At 51.4% G+C, this 20,683-nt stretch overlaps 1 protein-coding gene across 17 annotated transcripts in view; it reads right to left on the reverse strand.

Annotated features, from left to right (window-relative positions):
* The window catches only part of CASZ1 (castor zinc finger 1), a 212,556-nt gene that overhangs the window by 66,643 nt on the left and 125,230 nt on the right, over positions 1 to 20,683 (reverse strand). Inside the window, exon 2 of one of the 17 annotated variants that reach the window (XM_030017667.2) lies at positions 7,018 to 7,177. The exons of the other annotated variants lie outside the window; for them this stretch is intronic. Coding sequence (XP_029873527.1) covers positions 7,018 to 7,036 — 19 coding nt within the window. The 5' untranslated portion in view covers positions 7,037 to 7,177. The remainder of the gene's footprint in view (positions 1 to 7,017; positions 7,178 to 20,683) is intronic. 17 annotated transcript variants of the gene reach the window in all.

Below are 20,683 nucleotides of genomic sequence, written 5' to 3' on the forward strand. Positions count from 1 at the left end.
CTGACAACTAGCTTGCAGCCGCTCGATGCCCCTTTGGGGCATTAGTTACAAGCTGGCTCTGCCCAGACCAGACAGATGTGTCGCTGCTGCTCCTGTTTCCACAGGGTATATAGGCTAGTTATTTTTGCAGCTGGGACATGTTCAGCCTCACACAGGAACCTGGAAAATGCCATTCCTAAAGGGATGGCTCCTGCCACTGGCCCCGCGGGCAGGCACAGCTCTGCGGAGGAGGGACGTGAGCGCACGGCTGGAGCGAGAGCGGGCCAACACGAGGGGCTTCAGCAGGGTCTGAAAGTCACGACCACATGTTGGAAATGAAACAAAACTATTTCTCCAGCTAGCAGTTCCCTTGGCCCTCTGTCTTTGGGGTTGAAGCTTATGCACCCTGAGCCAGATATACATTATACATGCCCAAGCGTGGGAAGACCCTCTGCATGTTCCTATTATTTGCTTCAACATGAAGCCCTGACACTGGTTTTTCTACAAGAGTAGATTTCCTTACCTTTTTGTATGACACACTTCCAGAGATAACACAGACCTATGAATTTAATCCTACTGACAGCAGGCTTACTGCTACCTTACACAGACCCCTGCATGCTCCCAACCACGCGCAGCCCTGGTGCAGGCTCACCCCAGCCGCACAGTGCTGGCCAGCACAGAGCTGTGCACACACCTGCCCCATATGCAATGTTTGTGGGTATCTGAACTAAAGCAGAGGTTAAAAAAAAAAAAAAATTCAAGGGACAGCCAATGCTCAGCTGGAAAAACACAAAGTGCCGAGAACAGCAAACCCAATCAATAACAATCACAACCCCAGCAGCGGGCGAGGAAAGCGTGAACCGTTTTGGCCTGCTCCCTGCATGCTCACCCACTTGGGAAAACACAGTCCCCCGGAGGGCCATGATTTCATCCCCTCCCGCTCCATCCTACATTCACCCTCACCAAAAAGCTTTACAGACTACAAGTCCCCAGGGCTCCTGTTTCGGTCAGAAACTCAGCAAAGAGGAGAGAGGGTCTCTGCACAGAGGAACAGGACTCCCGGCAACGAGCTGGTGCCTGAGGAAGGTTCTTGATGCTATGAAAGGCTCTGCTTCCAGCAAAGTGCTCCTTACACCCCTCATCCTCCTAACCTCCCCTCCCCTCCAAAGTTTTGCCCTTTGTGTCCCCCTTCCCCTCCGATTTGCCAGCCTCAGCCTTAGTATGCTCCTCCTCTCCCCTCTTCTTTCCTCAAGTTCCCAACACCATCCCAGCTTCCTCCTTCCCAACGTCTGCCAAACCTCTTGTCCGCACCCCCATACCCTCCTCGCACCTCTCTTCCCTCAGTCCCTGTGGGGCTACCACCCACAGCTGGCAGAGAAAGCTGTGCTGCCCAGGGACCAGCACCCCCGGGACCAGTGACCCAGAGGAGGGGGAAACATGAAACCTGTCAGGGAGAAGGTGGGAGCTCTCCCTTCTTCGGGTCTTGCATCACTCCTCACCCAGCTGTACAGATTTTGGGGATTTCACTGTAGCAGCAGAGAGGTCAGCAGGAGTTGAAGGTTTTCAGATCATATATATCACTCTATATGGTCTTGTCTATAGTGAGTGCTAAATATAACCAAGCCAAACCTGGAGGTGACTTCAGTGCTTTTATGCAGGGACATCAGCCACTGCACAGGCCCCCTCCGCTACCTCGAAGCGATACAGATGTCAACAGTCACAATCCAAAATCGAGGACGCCTGTGAACCCTCTGTCCTCCCACTGCCAAGACTATGAGCCAGGTTTTCTCTCTCTCCCCCTTTCCCTCTGTCAGGTGTCCATAATGGTTCCTCCTTTTGAGTGGTGACCAGTCAAAATAAGGCAGCATTTTCTAGCTTCAAGGTCCATTTTTCCACGAGATGTTGGACCCTCTTACCTATGGCATGCCAGCATCTGTTTCAGCACAGCTACTTAAAAAACCTGAACAGTGGAAGAAGCTCTGAATAGATGGGGAAAGTCTCTTGTGTGGGTCAGAATAATTAGACTGAGCTCAAATTGGCTTTACGCATCTGCTGCTGCCTCTGAGCAAAATCAAGCCATGTTGCTTCCATCAGCATCTCTCCACTGTTAGCCTTACCCCGCAGAACAGAGGGGACCACATACTGCCTTGTATAGGGCATCTCTGGGAACAAGACTTGCTTCAACAGAAGCCATAAAGCCTCCTTATCCAGCTATCATTAAAGCCAAGAGAAGAGAGGCCAGACAGAGAGATTGAGATGAGCCATTTCCCCAACAAACTTGCTTCCCTTTTTCATTCGCTTCTTTCTTTTTTTTCCCCCTTTAACTGTCATTAAAATAACAAGTTTCTGTTACAGTCTAAACATTCCCACATTGTATAAAGGGTTATGTTACACTAGAGTCACTGCCGGGCCCAGTGTTTGCACAGAAACCTCACTGCAGGTCCCCCCTCCTGACGAAGTGACTTATTAAAGTTTAAACAGTAATTAACAGAACAATAAAAATAAAGGGATGTTTGGGGAGTCGTAGTGCACACAGGGTTTTTGGCAGTGCCAGCACTTTTCAGTGCCCTGCGCTGGCAGAAAAAACGGCTGCAAAACCAGTGGGAGAGATCGTGTGCTCGAAGCCAGGAAGGGGCCGCGGCGAGGCCAAGGTGCGATCCCAGCCCCAGCACGAGGGTGCGGAGAACAGCAGACAGCAGGATGCGAGGGAATGGTGCGGTGCAACTGGGGAAAAGATGCTGAAGGGTCACTTGGCAGGACACCGAGTCGGATTCAGTGCTCGCTACCAGCCCCGCACTCAGTCTGCGCGAGTACATGCCAGACAGCACCAAGAGCCTCTGGTGCCTGTTCCATTCTATTGAGATGGCCTGGACAAGCCCCCAAGATCTGAGTTTGGGGAATTTTGTCTCTAAAACCAGACCTGGGCTTTGGGGAAGTAGCTCCTTTACTTTAAAGGAGACTGGCGGAGAGGAAACAGCAACAACAGAGCAAACCCCTGAGAAAATCTTGCAACAGGGAGAGCTTCTACAAGAGACCTGAAGAGCAGCCCCCTTGCTTGGGAGCTTTAAAACCAAACAGGAGAAGGCATCTTGTAGGGACCAATCCTGCCCTGGCCCTGTGCAGGTGTGGGGAGCTCTGAGCTGCAGATCCAACAGGGTATTAGTAATTCTGGAGTCATTCCCTCCTGAAATGCAGTCAGAGCCAGGACCACAGGGCCAAACAGTAGAGCCTAATTCGCTATGCAGGACCACAACCCCATCTCCCCCACCAGAGCAGAACTTTTTCAACCTATGTGAAATGGGCTAATCAGGGTTCCCTTTATAGGAGCAAAACTGCTTTTCCTCTGTTTTGTTCCCATCCCAGTTGCCTGCCTTGCCCAGGATGAGCTCCAGAGCATGTGGGTAGAATTTAAGCTTAGGTTGTCAGCCCTCCCTGTTACCCAACATGCAGCAATGCAGAAAGATCTCATTTGAAGATATTTTTGGTGCCTATTGTAACTATTCTCAAATGTTTGCCTCAGTAGCTCACAGTGCTAGTTGGCTCTAGCCCTGATGTGTGACTCAGTACACATAGCATTGTGCAGTCCCATGTTTGCTAAATCTCTTCCAATACAACTGCTCAGTTTGCAAATAAAAAGACAGCTCCGTAAGGGTGGATCTCCTGTGCAGAGTGAACTCAGGGAGTGCTGCCTTGAGCCCTCTCCCACAAAGCCCTCCCCCAAGTCTGGTACTCTGCGCCCCAAGCCGGCCAGCCCAGCCAGGTAGGAGCGTGGCTCTCACCCAGGCTGGGGAGCTGCCCCACTGCTGCGAGGATGCACGTGGAGACTGTAGAACCAGCTGCTCCCAGTCTGCCTACAGCCTCCCTTCCCTCCTTTGCTTGGGTGCAGGAGGAGGAAAATTCTCCCAGACTCTGCTGCTGACGGAGCCTGTGGCAGCTCTGCGAACAGCCACAGGAGATGCCCCGAGAAGTCCCAGTATTGCACCAGTACAAGTCACCCAGGTGAGGACACTCGGACCCAGCGTGCCTGCTCACACCTCGGGGAGGCTAACCTGCCAGCTCACAGTCATGCACCGGTCCTGCAAATTCATTCTGCAATGACAATGTACTCCAAATGCCACAGGCTTAGCTTTAGAGCAGTCCATGAAGTTGATTCCTCCTCTTCAGTTCCCTCGCTAGTAAGGGGGACTCTGTCTTGTGCTTTCTCAATGGTGAACTAATGAGCTTGTTTCTGCAGCTGCTATATTGGCACTGCAGGGCAAAGACACATTTCAAGCTTCTCAAAGTCAACAGGTCTCATTCTACTTCCAGCAGCTCAGTGGTATCCAGCTCAACACTATCACTTACTGGCAAATATCCACCAACATGAAAAAAGACACAAACGCTGACGAGGGATCCTGGCTACTCTGCTACTCCTGCCCTCCCACCAACCAACACCACCAAGTCCCTGCGGGAACGCCCAGGCACGCTCGCTGAGCAACCCATTTCCCAGCCTTTGCTCTCTCCATCTGCTGTTCCACCAAGGCCGGGAGGAGAAGCCACCTCCAGACACTGCGGAGGAAAGGGATTTGGGGACAGTGAAAGCGCAGAGCAGCGGTGGGTCAAGGGTCCCTGCAGACACTGCAGCTGCTGGCTCCCTGCTGGCAGCTCCTGCCCCGGGATGGGGAATCACTGCCTTTGAATCGATAATCCTCAGCCTCATGCAGAACTCCTTCCACCAAAAGACAACTGTGACTGGGATCCACTGGCTTTCCTGAGGGCAGACAGGCCCTACAGGAACATTTTCAAGTCCTCTGTAGTCTAGAGTAAATAGCAGGGATAGTCATGATTTACTCCATAGTCTGGGAAAGGAGAGAGCTCAACTCCCAAGAACCAAAGGAAAGTGTTAAAAATGTGACTTCCCAGGCAATTACCAATGGTGATTTTTAATAAGCTGTTTTCTAGGCACTGGAAGAGCATGGGACATGGGGGAATCAGCTGTTACAAATCTGAAGTCTGAGCCAGCAGTGTGCCCAGGTGGCCAAGAAAGCCAATAGCATCCTGGCTTGTATCAGAAAACGTGTGGCCAGCACGACTAGGGAAGTGATTGTCCCCCTGTACTCAGCACTGGTGAGGCCGCACCTTGAATAGTGTGTTCGGTTTTGGGCCCCTCGCTACGAGAAAGCCATTGAGGTGCTGGAGCGTGTCCAGAGAAGGGCAACGAAGCTGGTGAAGGGTCTAGAGAACAAGTCTTATGAGGAGCGGCTGAGGGAACTGGGGTTGTTTAGCCTGGAGAAGAGGAGGCTGAGGGGAGACCTTATCGCTCTCTACAACTACCTGAAAGGAGGCTGTAGCGAGGTGGGGATCAGTCTCTTCTCCCAAGCAACAAGCGATACGACAAGAGGAAATGGCCTCAAGTTGCACCAGGAGAGGTTTAGATTGGGTATTAGGAAAAATTTCTTCACCAAAAGGGTTTTCAAGCATTGGAACAGGCTGCCCAGGGAAGTGGTGGAGTCACCATCCCCGGAGGTATTTAAAAGATGTGTAGATACGGTGTTTAGGGACGTGGTTTAGTGGTGGACTTGCCAGTGCTAGGTTAATAGTTGGACTTGATGATCTTAAAGGTCTTTCCCAACCTTACCGATGCTACAATTCTGTGAATTCAGCCTAGGTTTCAAAGGTGCTGGTTTAGTAAGCTGTGAGGCGAGCCTGCACTAGCAGCGACAGCCCTGCAAATGAGTGCCAGAGCGGGGGGCTGGCATATCAGGGTTCAGAATTAATGAAAACAAGACCTTGGCAACCTCAGTGATTTTACTGCATTCTGGTGTAAACTGATAAACTTGCATGGTGCTCCAGGGAGGATGAGATGGAAGTAAGGGGGAAGGGAGAGGGTGAGTGGGAGACATACTGATGTCCTTTTCCCTTAACACCTGTGTTTTAACCGGGCTCCAGCAGATGAGCTGCAAGTGTGACACACGGCTTTCCATGCCTCCCTCGCTGCCCTGCGCCCCACTCAGCACCCTGCTTCACTGCTCAGGATGTCTTCACAAAAGCCTGTCCTGAATCCTCATGAGGTCCCTGGATCCCACTGCCAGGGAGGTAAGTGGCATGACAGATCTATCATCAAACACAGTCTTGTTTGGCCAGCAACACTATGCCCTCTTATCCCCAAACCTTCTATTGCAACATTTTTATGTTCTCTGTAGCTCTTCCGCCTCCATGGGAAATTAAGAGTAACTGGCTTGTTCAGACTTGCCCTTGCCCTCGGTTTCTACAGAAAGCCCCCAAATCCACTGCAAGTCAGGCAAGGCAAGCTCTGCCTGAAACCCCCTAATCAGCTGAGCCACTGGCTCTGGCTTTTTCTTCCATTTGCTGCCCCAAGCCAGCTGGATGTACAAGAACAGCAGGCAGAATTCAGTGCTGGAGCAAGATGCTGTGTGAGTCAGCAGCACCACAGCCTGAACTGCCTCCCCAGGAAAGGCAGATACAGGTGTCTCTGCCACGTCTCACTCCTGGAGATCTCCTCGCACATTCCCAAGGTTTCTCTGAACTGATGTGAGCTGAGCTACCGGTCTGCTTTCTGAAAGACTCTCCTGCCCCACAGACTGAGGATGAGCAGCACATCTCTACCTAGTCCTGAGCACAAGCAAGCAAAATCAACATGTCAAATATCGCAGACACTCTCAGCCCAGTGCCTCAGCTCTCCTCTTCCAGACCTGCTAGGCTCGATCCCTCTCTGACTGCTCTTATGCTAATGTCACTCTGCTAAGCTCAGAAGAATGATTTTCCCAGTTGACACCACATCAGTGACAGGAGAACTGAGCTTATGCCTTTCCACTGCCACTCACATCAAACTGAGAGAAAAAGACACGGCACTCAAATCTGAACTTTTCATCCCATTCACCCAGCTACAGGATGTTTTCCAGCTCCTGGCTGTGCTGGAGTCAGGGTCTGCAGACTCAATTGCAGCGAGAGTGGCAGTGCTTGAGAGGGGAGATGTGTTGAACAGGTACAAGTAGGTGCAAATAGAACAAAAGAAGGTGCCCCCAGGTCAGCACTCACATGCATTTTCCTCGGCCATGTCTGAGGAGACTTGGAGTCAGAACAGAGCACAGCTTTGCATGGGGGTCTCAAACATTTTCACAATGCAGAAAGACTGTCCTGTGCACTTCCTTTTCCAACACGTCGTTCAGGATGCCTCTACAGCAATGCCAGTAACTGCCTGTAGGGAATGTTAGAAAATTATCTAATGCACTCTTAATCACCTGGTCTTGCAATCTACAGAAGGAAATAGGAGCAGCCAGCACAGTATGACCCTTCTTCTAGACACCACTGACTTTAGATACCATTATCAGTGGTAGCCTGGTCCACATCCCAGAACTCAAGCTCTCTTTTGGTTAACAGGCCATGAAATTATTTAGACTATTCTTGATATTACATTCTGTTATAGTTGTAATTAACACAGAAGATCAGTAGTGCCACATCCTGCAGTCCCTGTATTTTGCTGAATACAGAGGAGACTGAGCACTTAGAAGCACTTAGTCTTCACCTAACTCGGCTTCTGCTAGGTTTATGGGAAGCCAACGCTTCACAGCAGACCTATCCCACAAGGAAAGCGTTTGATATTGTCAGAGATTTTAATCCACATATATTTGAAATACAATATGGGAACCAGCACTCTAAAGTCAGGTCTCACCTTCTTTTTTTGGAAAGGACTTTTAAACAAAAGAAAAAAATCTTCCAGCACACTAAGCGTTCGGCACTATCTTCTATCAGGGAAGCCTAATTATACCCATTATACTGATGAGGAAGCACTGGCACAAAGCTATGCATTCGCATGGCTACAGATACAAAGCGAATCAGTTGCAAAGCTGGAAATAAACCCGGGTATCATGGTGATGAGCTCATCACCCACCTCAGCACAGCTGCACGCGGCTGGTCATGGACTAGACCATGTGCTACCCATGTCCAGCAGGTTACAGAGCTGGTGAGGTGCTCTCCACACATCTATTTAACAGGGTAAAAGTTTCAATCCCACTGCTGAGATGGCTCAGGGTGCTCTGGGACACTCAGGGGACTGGTCACATAAGCTGGCCCACAAAGACCAGTCACTCAGCTCACTGTCTCGGAGACAGACTGGTGGGCTGCAGACACCCAACAGCCAGAGCATCAGGTCTGAGCCACCAAGATGCTCTGCAATCACACAGACCGTGGCAGGGATGAATCATCTGCTCCTTCTGAAGCAGCTTAATCAACCTCCCTGCATGTGGATCCTCGCAGCAAGGTCCAGCCTGATCCGTCTATGCATTAATGATCCCCTAGCATGTAAAGCCCAGAGATTTTCCTTGGCACCAGTGGCCAGCGCTTGCCCTGCACTCTCTCTGCCAGGTGCTGGGTGCTCAGGTCTAAGAAAGGCTGCAGAATCCCTTGGGATTGAGAGTCATTACATAAACAATACAATAGGATCACGGGCTGTAATTGTAAAAGCGCCTGAGGTCTTGGCACTGAAGACTGCCTCAGCAAAGGCCTCTAAATGGAGACCCAAACAAAACAAACAAAAGCCCCAACTCTGTCAGCACTTAATGAACAATAATAAATAATAAATAATAACCCTAAGAGCCAACCTAGCAAGACAGATGTGAGGCACCAGGGCAGCTCTGAGGAAAGGCTGACCCTACAGCAGTTGCCCTCCCTCCCCAGTTTCCAGTACATTGAGCTCAGGTCACTGGGTACTTGCAGGATTAGGTCCAGAGGGGGGAACCTGGATCTCTGTCAAGAGTGTGCACCCCCCAGTAAGATGTATGAGAGCTGCAGCCTTTGTATGTCCCTGGATCAGGACCTTCACCTGCTAAGTGAGCACACACGTACACCAAGTCATGCCTAGCTCTTCTTACTGCAGGATCTCTCTTTAAGTGCTAAAGGCAAAAAGAAGCAGATGGAGCTGAGCAAGGGAATCCAGATAGGTGCAAGTCCAGAGAAGCCTCTCCCCAGCATCATTATAGTCTTGACTCAGAGACCCCTACCTGTGCTGTGCAAGCTGAGCTGCCCACAGGACACCAGGAGAGCTGCTTGGCAGGGACATGGGCTGAAACAAAGGGCCTAATTTAAGTATTTTTATAACTCGGTACTTGTGACAGTGGGTTTAGCAGTTGCCAGCCATCTGGAATAAAGAATTACAGCCACCTCCCCTAATCCTATATTGCCTAAACCCTAAAGCTGGTTATGGTGCAAGGATGAGGCAGCAGGCTGGGAGGAGGCAGTGATGGAAAGGTGGGGGTGGAGAAGGGACCACAGGAAAATTCTCAAACTTATTTCTTTTTCCTGCAAGGTGCTGGGTGGTCCCAGATGTGTCAGAAGTATTTTTGCTAGGAATCAAGAGAAGACAGAATGAAGAAAAAGGGGAGAGAAGGGAGACAAGGAGTCCTCCATGACCACACAGTCGCATACACCACACTCACACACACGCTCTCACACACACACACAGAGGCTTACTGGTCCGCGCAGGGCTGTCAGGTAAATTAGATCTGAAAGCTGACAATTTCTGACCATATTTCCTTGATTATTTCAAACAAATGCACACCAGCCGCTGTAAGGAGATTAAAGTGACATAAACGTCCCGAGTGGGAGGAGGGAGGGCAGAGAATTCAGGTCACCCCCATCCGTCCCCCATTTGACAGCCGCTATATCGCTATCCAATCCAATAAAAAAATCCCCCCCTTTTGCTTTAATTAATTTTACAGCTAGCTTGCTTAATTACTTTCAATCAAAATCCTCCTGCCATCGCAAAATTAGAGATGGTTGAGCTCCATTAGCCTAAATTCTTCATTTCCATATAGAAAGAGGCTCCCTCGGCAAAGCCAAGAGGGCTCCCTCCTATTCAAGCTGCCATCGGACAGATGCCTGTCCCTCTGTCTGTCTCCAGTTCCTTGGGAGAAGGGGGAGGAGAAGGCTACAGTCGTGTTCCCACCATCCTCTTTCATAAAGCATCTCCTTGAGAGCCCTGGACATGGGAGGCCTCTCTGCTCACGGCAGACTGCAAGAGGCAAGAAGGACAGCCTGCCCTCATGGCCTTCCTCTGGCCGCGCTGGAATGAGCATTTCCGCGGCTGCCCGAAGGAGCTGGGATGGCAGACAGCCTCCTTTCTGCTCAGCTTTCTGCTGTGGCTTGCTAGCACTGGGGACAGGATCTGGAAGGGACACCTCTCCCGCGAGGGCTGGACCCAGCGCTGCCACCGTCATCCCACACAGGCGTGCAGGCATCACTAACTCGAGCTGGTCTCTGCCGGACACATGGAAAGGACATCGAGGGGACACAGGGGCAGATCATTTTACATCTGCCTGTTGTGGGGTTTGGTACCTTCCTTCAGAGCATCTGGCACTAGCCGCTGTCAGAAACATGACACTGTGGACCACGGAGCTGCGACATTCCTGTAGCTCCTGTAGGCATCATTAGCACCTCCCTCCTGCAAACACAAATCATGAACTGTCCCATTTTGGGCTGATCTGAGAGCAGTCCCAACTGGTCTCATGTCCATGAAACCTCCTCAGAAGTGCAGGGAGTGGCAGCAATAAAGCCATACAGAGCTGGAAAGGAGACAAGAACCCCAAGCGGGTGGAGAGGACGGGTGCAGGAGGAAACCCTGGAAGGAGCTGGGCACGCTGGGAGCGGAGGAGGAAAACTAACTCCTCTCAGAGGACTGTGGGAACTGGAAAGAATTACCCAGACCGCTCCAGTGGATCACACTGCAACATGGTTTCCTCCCATTTTCTCCAATTTTCTATGGTCTCCTCCTTTTCCATCTCCCCACACTATGTGCAGAGCAATGGTCTTAATGGGGTTTTACGTATGCTCAGCACTCCATGTAGGTACTGAGCCCTGGGAACCGATTCAGTCATTTAACCTGGCCAGTGGAGCTTGGCCCCTGCTCCCTCCTCCCACCACCTGCCCAGGCCACACGCACGCCCAACCTGGGGCTGCAGCAAGGTCACACCAGCACCCCGGTCTCCGCACCTTCCCACCCTTTGGAAAGCTCAAGGGGATTCATAAGCACAAGAAGGCCAGCTACCCCCTGACTCCAGGGAGGACAGGTCAAACCCTTGCTTCTTTAGAACAAAATGAAGAAGAGACAAACACAGACCTATTTTGTTTATAAGCTTAAAACTGAATCCAATGGCGCATCTACCTGGGGATTTTAGATTAAATGGTTTAAGAAACTCAAATAGGCTTTTTAATCCGGTCAAATAAAAAGAGCCCCAAAGAAGCAAAGAATTCACCCTGCCGAGCCTCACGCCTGTGAAGACAGCCAGGCAAGAACGGCTTTCTTACTCTCTGCAACTCCTCCCCATCCTGGCATGGGACATAATGTATTTGCCAAAACCTGGAAGCTTAGGATACACCCTGTTCAGGACTCACGCAGACTTCACTTTCCCATGGACGACCCACTTCTATCATGCTGCATAACACTTTCTTCATCCTTTCTGTGGTCTCTTCTGCTGTTCATCTGGGCCCTTCCCCCTAATACCTGGCAGGCCGTGCGAGCACCGTGCCAGCCCTGGTTACATCACCAGCGCCAACCAAAAGCAATCCAAGAGAAGGCACCAAAACTCCTAATCCCCATTCAACACACACGTTTATGCAGTGTCTTTCATACAGACTACCTCCATGAATGCTTCTCAAGAGATGGGTGAGAAGACGAGGCGCTGAGCAGCCGTGTGCTCGCGAGATGCGGAAGGGAGACCAGCAGGGTCTGCCAAGGGAAGCTCCTGCAGAGAGCGGCAGCCGGACAACGAGCTAAGGTCTGACGGATGGAGACCAACGCTACATGGACTTGGGGAGTTTGATGAACATCTGGAGCTGAATCCTGACAAAGAGCAGGAAGCAAAGGGGCTCTTTTCTCTGCTGGATGACCACTTCTCCAGGACTTCCAGCCTCCTACCTCCTCCCAGTATCACATCTCACCAGCTTTCCAACAGAAACCGTCCCCTATCCCCCACCCTGCTGTTCAACTCCGGAAACGCTCAGAACCAGCCTTCCCCTGCACATGCTCTGCAATAAAATTCCCGACTTGTGTCTCGCCTGCTCCAATGCTCAGAGCAGCTGGGACAATAGAACAGAGAGGCCCTAAATCCACCAGACTCACCCTAAATAGCAATGGCCCATAATTTCGCCTGACATTCAGGAGCTTGTTATTCTTTCCCCTCGTCGCCTGGCTGGAGCTGTTCAGACCCATCAGTGTTATTCTATGCATTAAACGGGAAAAAAAACAACTCAACAACAACCCAGAGAGTTTTCAAGCCTGCCCAGTGAGGGCTGAAGGGGCAGCATCCCTAGCTCTGCTGGCGGTGGGAGAACAGGAGGAATCAATGCCTCAAAGCCAGACTCATCCCCTCTGCGGGGGAACAGCAACGAGTGGGTCCTGCTGAGACCCCCAGCAGAAACACACACGTACCCTTTTCTCTGCTTCCTCCCTTAACAAGGGAGCTGCAATCTCTCCCAGCCCTTCCAGCCTCCCACCTGGTTCCCCGAGAAGGCTGCTGTACACTTCTCCCCACCACCGGGGAGTGGGGAGCTTTAACCACAACAGTTTGGGGTTTGGGTTTTTGTTTTTTTTCCAGGCTGGCTCCAGCTGATTAAGGACCTGCAACAGGATGTAGGGATTACAGCAAAACCTGGCTCCGGATCAGCTGGGGCACAGAGCCAAACGAGAGAGTGAGGATTGCCCCCAGCCTGGCTGCCAAACCAGCACTCGTCCTGTTGGGAGGCTGTGAGGGCTGGAGCTCTCCGCTGGAACAAGGCCCCTGCCCTCGCTGGCTCTGCTGGGGAATGGCCTGAAGCCCACACTGACAAACGTGCCCACATGAAGGGCAGGGTTGTGAGGACAAGGGATCTGTGGCTTACAGGGCTTGCTGGAGAGAGGAAAATCCCTTACGGCCTCGCTCTTCACGCCTTCACCCCGGGCAAAACAGAGGCGCGAGGGGGCAGGCGCATCCCCACCTCCCATCTTGAGCAGCAGGAGCAGCCCAAGTTGGAGATGCCCCGTGATTCCCCCATCCCTCTGCCAGGGTCTGCACCACGTGGAGCTTCTAGCGGGTATCCTAGAATAACACATGGCAAAATACTCTGTGCTGAGTTTTTAATCCAGGAAGAAGTGATCAGGGACGGCAATAATCTCAGTTGGCACACAGAGCACAGCAGGATCTTGCTTCTGGGGAGGCATCAAGAGCAGAATTAGCTTCAAGGAGACTCTGGGGCTTTTTTTTCTTCTGCTAACACTGATCGCTGCCTAGACCAGCAGCAGCAGCAGCCCCCAGCATCTTTCTAAAGTGCCTGTCACTGCAATATCCAACCGCTGTTGTCCCCTGGGGGACATCCCCCCACGCTTGGGTTTTCCAAGTCCCTCTTGGACCGAAGCAAGAGGGCCAGTAGCAGTGAGAGTAGCCCTCCTGCTCTGACCTGAAGCTGTTAGCCTCAAGTCCTGTTTTAATCAGGTCTGGCAGAGCTGCTGCCTCGTTTCCCAGCCTGCCACCTCAGAGGGATAATTTACCAGCACTTTCTCGGAGAGCTCTGTGGAAGCACTTTGCAGAGCCTGCGTTTGCCTCTCCTCCATGGCCAAATCCTGCAAGCTTCGTACTGGCACGTCTCCCTCTCCTAGTGACCCCCAGGCTCTGTCTGAGTAAAGGAGATCATGAAGATGCCAGGATTTGGTTCTCTTTTCCAAGTGCTCCCTGGCAAGACCTGGCAGTAAGAGGGGGAAGCTGCTCCGAGCAGCAGGAGGGGGTGGAAATCTGTCTGGCAGCAGCAGCGCAGAGACTTCTTAGTGCTGCCCACCAGACTCATCGTAGCAGAGAAACTCTGGAGTCAGCTCCTGCCGGCCTGGGGCTGCGGGGGGAAGGCAGGAGTTGATATTGCAGGCAGAGGCCACTGGGATACCATTGAAAGCTGCTAAATATGACCAGGTTAGCACTTTAGTCTTTAATGGCAGGTCACCATTAATAAACCCAGGGCCCCAGGGTGCAATACGGAGCCTCCCTCCCCCCCCCCCCGAAATACTCATTTCATTAACTTCACTGTGCGCGGCGCTCGGCACCTGTCAGAGATTCGGCAGCCAGGAGGGTTGGCAAGGGTTAAGGACATCTTACAGCAGAGCTAACCACTCTCTCCAGACATGAAGGAGCAGGGAAAGCTGCCTGCACAGCACCCTTCTCCTTCCCACTGCTCTCCTCTGCCTCCAGTTCCCCCAGTTCATGCTGGAGACTAGCCCACAGGTTTTGGACCCACACACACACGGGGCACCCTAGGAAGCCTCATGAGTAGGGAAGAAGCACTGTCCCAGGCCCACAGCCAACGGGCTGAGCGCTGGTGAAGGACAGCCAGAAACGTGGCCCCTAACCCCGACTCCGGCACTGACTCCCTCTCTGGCCTTCAAGAAGTCACTTCACGTCACCGTGCCTTGCTTTCCCCATCTGCAGAAAGACGACAGCAGCACTGATGGCCACAGCAGGGAAGAAGGGCAGAGGGGAGTTACTTTGGATCCAGGCAGGGAAGAAGCCCTTGTTAAATAAAAAGACTGTGCAAATAATCGAGGCCAAATCCTGCTCTCGGGGATGCTGGAATGACCCACAGGATTGCCTCAGTATACAAAAGGGTGAACTCGGCCATTGCAAAGGGTAAGCGGCAGAGAGGGGCCGGTGGAGCCAGCGCAGGGGAGGGGACCACTCCGGCTCCGCACGTGCCACGCGCTCCCGCAGAGGCCTCCAGTCCTGGCGGCTGCAGCATGGAGGACAGGGAAGGACAAGGTGAGAGGAAAGCGTAAGGACAGGGCTTTGCTCCACCTGCTTCCACTGCGATGCTGGCCGTTTCCTGGAGGGATGGTGGGAGGGGAGGAGGGACGAATGGATGTCCCAGCTGCCAAAAATCCCATACCAAGTCTCTATTGATCTGCCCTACTTGGCAACTCAAGCTGCAGCCACCGTCTGTGGTGCTGGATCAATAAGACCTGGGCGGACAGGGAGGGAGAGGCGGGGTCTTTAGGGGGAAGTATTTTGATTTTTAGAGCGACTGCAGAGTCAAGGAAAAGAAAATACTGGGACTGAAGCTGCAGTTTAGTTTAGACTCATTTCAAATACCTGCTGAGTCCTTTACACTGGGGCCCCAGTGACCTCCTGCACATGGGAGCTGCCCCAGCCTCTGTCCTCGCTGTCCACCCACAAGAGCCTCTCGCCTGCCCTCGATGCTCTCAGCACAGATGTGCCAGCTACAGCGATGGGCCGGTAAGCCACCGACGCACAGCACAGACAGCGTGTGCATGGTAATTCTCCAGGAGCTCCCCACAGATCCTCCCCAGGGACCTGGGGAGAGGCAGAGACTCCCACAGCCAGATGAGGACTCGCCGCACAGCTCAAAGAGCCTCTGGAGATGCCTCAAGTCCCCAAGCGGCACTTCGCGATGGCTTTTGCAGTGTGACCGGCACTGGGGCCAGCCAGATGGGGAAGGTTCAGACCCTGGTGCCGATAGCCAGGCTGATTCGGCAGAGAAGACAGGCTCTGATGGGCCAGCCCACACAACTTCCATCCTGCCGAGTGGAAAGCATCACGCATTGCCCCCTGGACTCTCCACGAAGGAGATCACAGCCTTATAAGATACAGTGAGCCAGGCAGGTCATGCACAGGGGAGCAGATGACCGCCACTGAACCCTTCTATCTTTCTGTACCTGGAGACCACTTTCTTCTGTTCAGATCGTGTAGCCAGGCCATTACTACCGAGCCCTGGAGACCAGGTGACCTGCTGATATGGAGGAGAGCTCTGTGTTTGAATGCTCTGGTCACCCCGGCATTTTGTTCATTTTGTGTCCATAACCACATCAGGAGAAGGCAGCCGAGGCAGATGAGGAAAGTTTTTTTCTAATACAGAGGGCTGCCGGGTAGGGCCAACTCCGGTGGCAGAAGTGCCCCATTCCTAAAGCCAAGAGCCAGCAGCAGCCTGTCGGCTCCAATTAGAGCTGGCTGCAAGGGGGACGGTGCATTGGGTGTCACCTCCAAATGCCCTTTGGATAGATATGGAGAGAGAGAGAGAGAGAGGGAGAATCTGCAGTTGTTCCAACGTTTCTTGCTCAGCAGAACAACTGTTGCAGTCCTTTTAGTACAAACCCAGCAACTGTTCCCAAAAGCGCAGCCTCCTCAGCTCCTGTCCTTAAAAAAAACCCCAACAACCAATCTCTAAAACGCCGGCTTCTGAGTCAGGGCAAAAATGTTATTAACAAAAACATCACTCAGGGGTGGGACACCTGCTCCCTGACAAGCAACTGGCCTGGCTGCCCATGGTTAGCGTATTACATCAGGCCCCAAAAAGAGAAAGGAAAGGGAGGGAGAAGGGGAGAGAGTGGAAAAGAACAGACAGAGGGAGGATGACAGCAGAAGGGAGTAACAAAGACAAAGAAGAGCAAGAGAGGGGAAGCACAGAAAGAAAAGAGCAAGTGCGAGCGCATGTGAGAGACGGTGCAGGAGAGAGCGAGAGCGTGTGGGGGAGAGCAGAAAAGTGTGCGGGAAGTGGTGGTGTGTGTGCAATAAAGTGTGGGAGTGCGTATGTGTGAGAAAGACTGCAAGCATGTATGCATATGGCAGAGACCGGAGCTAAGAGGAGGAAGAGAAGAGTAAGGAAGGGGGAATGACGCCACGAAAAGCAAAGAAGCTTGGAAAAGTGTAACAAGAATATAGGGAGGAAGAGAGGAACAGAAGAAAAAGTGAAGGCCATCAAACAAATGAGTGTGGTAAAGCAAGGGAGCCAAGATAAGGGCAGGGAGGGAGGTATGGGAAGAGGAGGCAGAGGGCACTTGGGACGGGGCAGAGCCAGGGTGAGGGTCAGGAAGAGAGAAGAGAGGGAAAGGGAGAAGGGGACAGAAGAGAAAAAAAGAATAAAAGAAATAAACAGGGGGGAGGGAGAGAAAGATGTCTATTAAAAACCTCAGTGCATAACACAAAATGTCAGGGTTTATAGCTTCATTCTTGGCATTGCTGGTACTGAGAACCCCACACAGAAATGTCACTGCTTGTCATGTTTAATCACCTGCTATTTGTTAACACCTTCGCTGCAAGGAGTCTGCCCCTCACCCCTTGCAGGCTTTCCTTTTGGAGAATAAACTGTGAAAACACGCCTCTGCCTTTCAGTTCTCTTTGGACAGTTTCAGTTGAACCCAGGGCCAGACAGGGGAGGCCGGGTAGGGCAGGCACATGGGGCAGAGCCGTCTGCTTTCCGGATGGGGCTTTCAGCACAGGGTAGGGCTCTTGCAGGCTGCAGAGGGCCCTGGCCGAGCAGGTTAGTGACAGGCACCATAGCCGGGGAGGCAGAGGACGTGCATGCAGGAGAATGGGACAGAGGATGCTCCTGGGAGCGCAGGAAAATGCTAGCAGCAGCGGGGAGCAGGTGAGTGAGGCAAGTTTGGGGGCAGAATGACTTCAGGGCAGAGAAAGGAGACAGGAGTGAGAGGGGAAGGTTCAGCTCAGCAAATGAACACGCGTGGGTAAATCAAGGTGCACGGGGTAGTGAGCACGAGGGCAGGGAGGAGTGGGGTACCAGGCCCTTCCTCCTGCTGCATACACCCCCTGCGCTCCCATCCCACTCACGTCCTGTACTGAACTCATAGAAATAAAATCCCTGAAATCCATGCAAGTCTGGAATTCTCCAATCTGTTTGCTTGAACAGCAACTGTCACATAAAAGCAAACATCCAAAGCTATTAAACGTACAGTTACAGTTCCTTGCCCTGGCATCTGCACTGGTGACTTTGCTCTAGTTCCTCCCGAAGCCTTGGACTAATGTTTTTTATTTATGCCGGTTTTCCCCTGTGTCAGGCACCCGTGCCCCCACTGCCTGCACTTCCCACCCAGCTGCATACTGTCTGTCTGACATCACGTTGCACTGCTATAGAAATTATTTTGAGGTCATCACTAGACAAGACTTTTCCCTACTATTTCACACACTCCAACTGGAAAGAAATCAAAAAAAGCTCTCCTCCATACAGCAGGGCTCTCCCATACGAGCAATGAAAATCTAATTCTACAATTTTCAGGCTTACAGAAAGAAATAAATCATCACCCCCACCTAAATGAAGAAAAATTTAAAGATGTGTATGCGAAGATCATTAGTGCAGCTATTTTGTTTTAACCGAAGAATGGTAATCAGCACTGTTTCAACACAAATGAGGGCTCAGCTTCGGCACAGTCCTTGCCCCACACTCTGAAATGCTTATGTCAGTGTGCAGCGTTTTTGAAGTGCTGATGCCAGTGAAGTTAGACTTCCCCTCTCGAAAATGAAGAGAATTTGGGGAGCCGAAGAAATAACAATACGATGAGCTGTAAGGGGATCCTAAATACATCCAAACTTTTTTTCGTGCATTCAAACAACAAAAAACTAGCAGAAGCCATCGGCTGCCTGGAGACCAGCGCAAGGATTTCTGCTCCAGCCCGCCATGACTGCTGGGTGCCGGCTCCCTGTGTGCCCGAACCCCTCCTGCGACTCACGGAAACGGGCAGCAGAGACCTGACGGCTGCAGCTGCAGGACTGAGGGGCTTCCCGGTGCTGGTGTCATCAAGATACTAAGGACACACTAGAGGAACATCCCATAAAGAAAAAAATACAAACCTGCAGAAACTCAGTGCTAATCTCTCTCCAATCCCTACAATATAATTTTAAAATCCAGTTCAGATCATCCAGGACTAGGCATGCAACTGAAGTACAAACCTTCAAGTCCAAACCAGGCAGTTCTGGAAACCCAAACTCCAGAGCGCATCTGGACTTCACATCTTTGTCTCCAGTAGTGACAGCGGCGTGTTTCTACCCAAACTTTCTTATGCATTTTCCTCGCAACAGTGTTTTCACAGTCTTTTCCGACCGAGATTCTCGCTAGTTTCCAAAAGCAAAGATCTACATCTCAATCTCGCACACCAGAGGGACCCTATGGGTGGTGGGGAAACCTGCACTGCTGCTCCTTACTGCCCATGTACTGAGGACAGGGGCATTTGCTCCGTCCGGCACCTTTCCCAGACACCCACAGCCCCCCAAAAACTCCACAAATAAATTCAGGCTCAGTTTTCAAACCCGAGAACAACCGGTCTGTGACACGCGAGTCCAGCCGTCGATCGCTGCCTCCCGCGTGGGGAGGGCAGGCAGAGGCTCAGCCCAGAACCTGGGGACAGTGGTTTCTGCCTCTGCCCCGAAGGACCAGCACGAGGTCCAGGAGCCACCCCAAGTCCTATTCTGGGAACAGGAACAGTACACAGAAAGGCCTCGCGCTGGCCCTTCGCCAAGGATAAAACTCACCCTTCTGAACACAGCCAAGATGATCTAAAGTGACTACTGACTTTTGTTGCCCAACTTGAGTCACCTTAAATGGGCCTATTTTTCAAAGTGTCAGTGCTTAGCACAACTGAGAATCGGGCCTCTTTAAGATGTCTAACACTACATGTCCAATCACCGCTTTAACAAGAAAGACCAATATTTCTCTCCTGTGTGACTTCTTCCAGTCTGGCCAGGCCTTTTATCTTTTTCCTCTCCCCTCCCTTCTCCTTTTTCTTTTCTTTTTCAGCTTTTTATGAATTTCTCTCAGCTTTCCTCCCTCTCCCCCCCTCAAGGTCACGCGGCTCATTTCCACGTTGAATATTTACTCGGCAAGCCAGGTCCTTTCACAGGCACTCACCACAAATATGCTTTCTGATAAAGTCTGGAGAAAAGAAACTATAAAACCCAAAACAATGTCAGAAATAAATTTAAAAAATCCCAACAGGGCAAAGTGGGGCTCTAATGGGGTAGAATATTTCAACAGAGAAAACAAGCAGGTAAAACATTCTTGGAGTTAGTTTACTGCATTTCCATGATTATTTTCTTGCTCTCTTTTCCTGTTTGCTTTTCTGAATATTTTTGTCCTGCCGTTAGGCCCGTCCCATCTATATGAGGGAGACTGTTATATTTAACCTCTTCATCCACAGTGAAACTCACCCTCAAAGGCCAGAACTGTCCAGCCCGTGGGCACCTGCTCCTTTACGCCAGCGACCTTGCTGCTCAAACCCATCCAGAGCAGGGGAGTTTTCAGCTACGCGGTTTGCTCATTTTTCCTAAGCCCATTACTTATAAGCAGCTTGCATAAAGCATCAGGGTTTGTACCTACCCTGGGTAATACACAGCACAACACGGCATAGCCAGAGATCACACAAAGGAAGGTCAAACCCCACTCCCCACTCTCAGGAATGGATGGGGCCCTTCACATCAGTATGGCAAGAGGGAGTGGATCCTGGAAAATCGTTTCCATACTTAATTACCAAGTCAGCTCACAGACCAATCTTACAGACTGTCTGAAACGAAGAGCAGCTTCACAAAGTCTATATTCTCCAGCCCAGGGCAGGTCTCCAGAGAGCCCAGCCTTCCTCACTGCTCTGAGATGTGGCAATTTTGATAAACCTCCACTCCAAAGAAACAGAATTTGGTCGACACAGCGTGACTTTGAAAATCCAAGCCTCAGGCTTGCAGGGTCCAAGGAAGTTTTAAAATTATTTCTTAGTGACATCATTTCAATCTCCATTCGACCATCAGAGACAGCTACTGGCCCTCACATGAAAGACAGGTATTAAAAATGTCAATTCACTCGCTAACATCTCTTCATCTGAGATCCAGTGCTGCTTGGCCTCCATGGCACTGGGAAACGATAAGGAAAAGTAACTCTGCTGGCTTTTGTAGTCAGG

Source organism: Aquila chrysaetos, chromosome 6, assembly GCF_900496995.4.
Source record: "Aquila chrysaetos chrysaetos chromosome 6, bAquChr1.4, whole genome shotgun sequence".
Lineage (NCBI taxonomy): Eukaryota > Metazoa > Chordata > Aves > Accipitriformes > Accipitridae > Aquila > Aquila chrysaetos.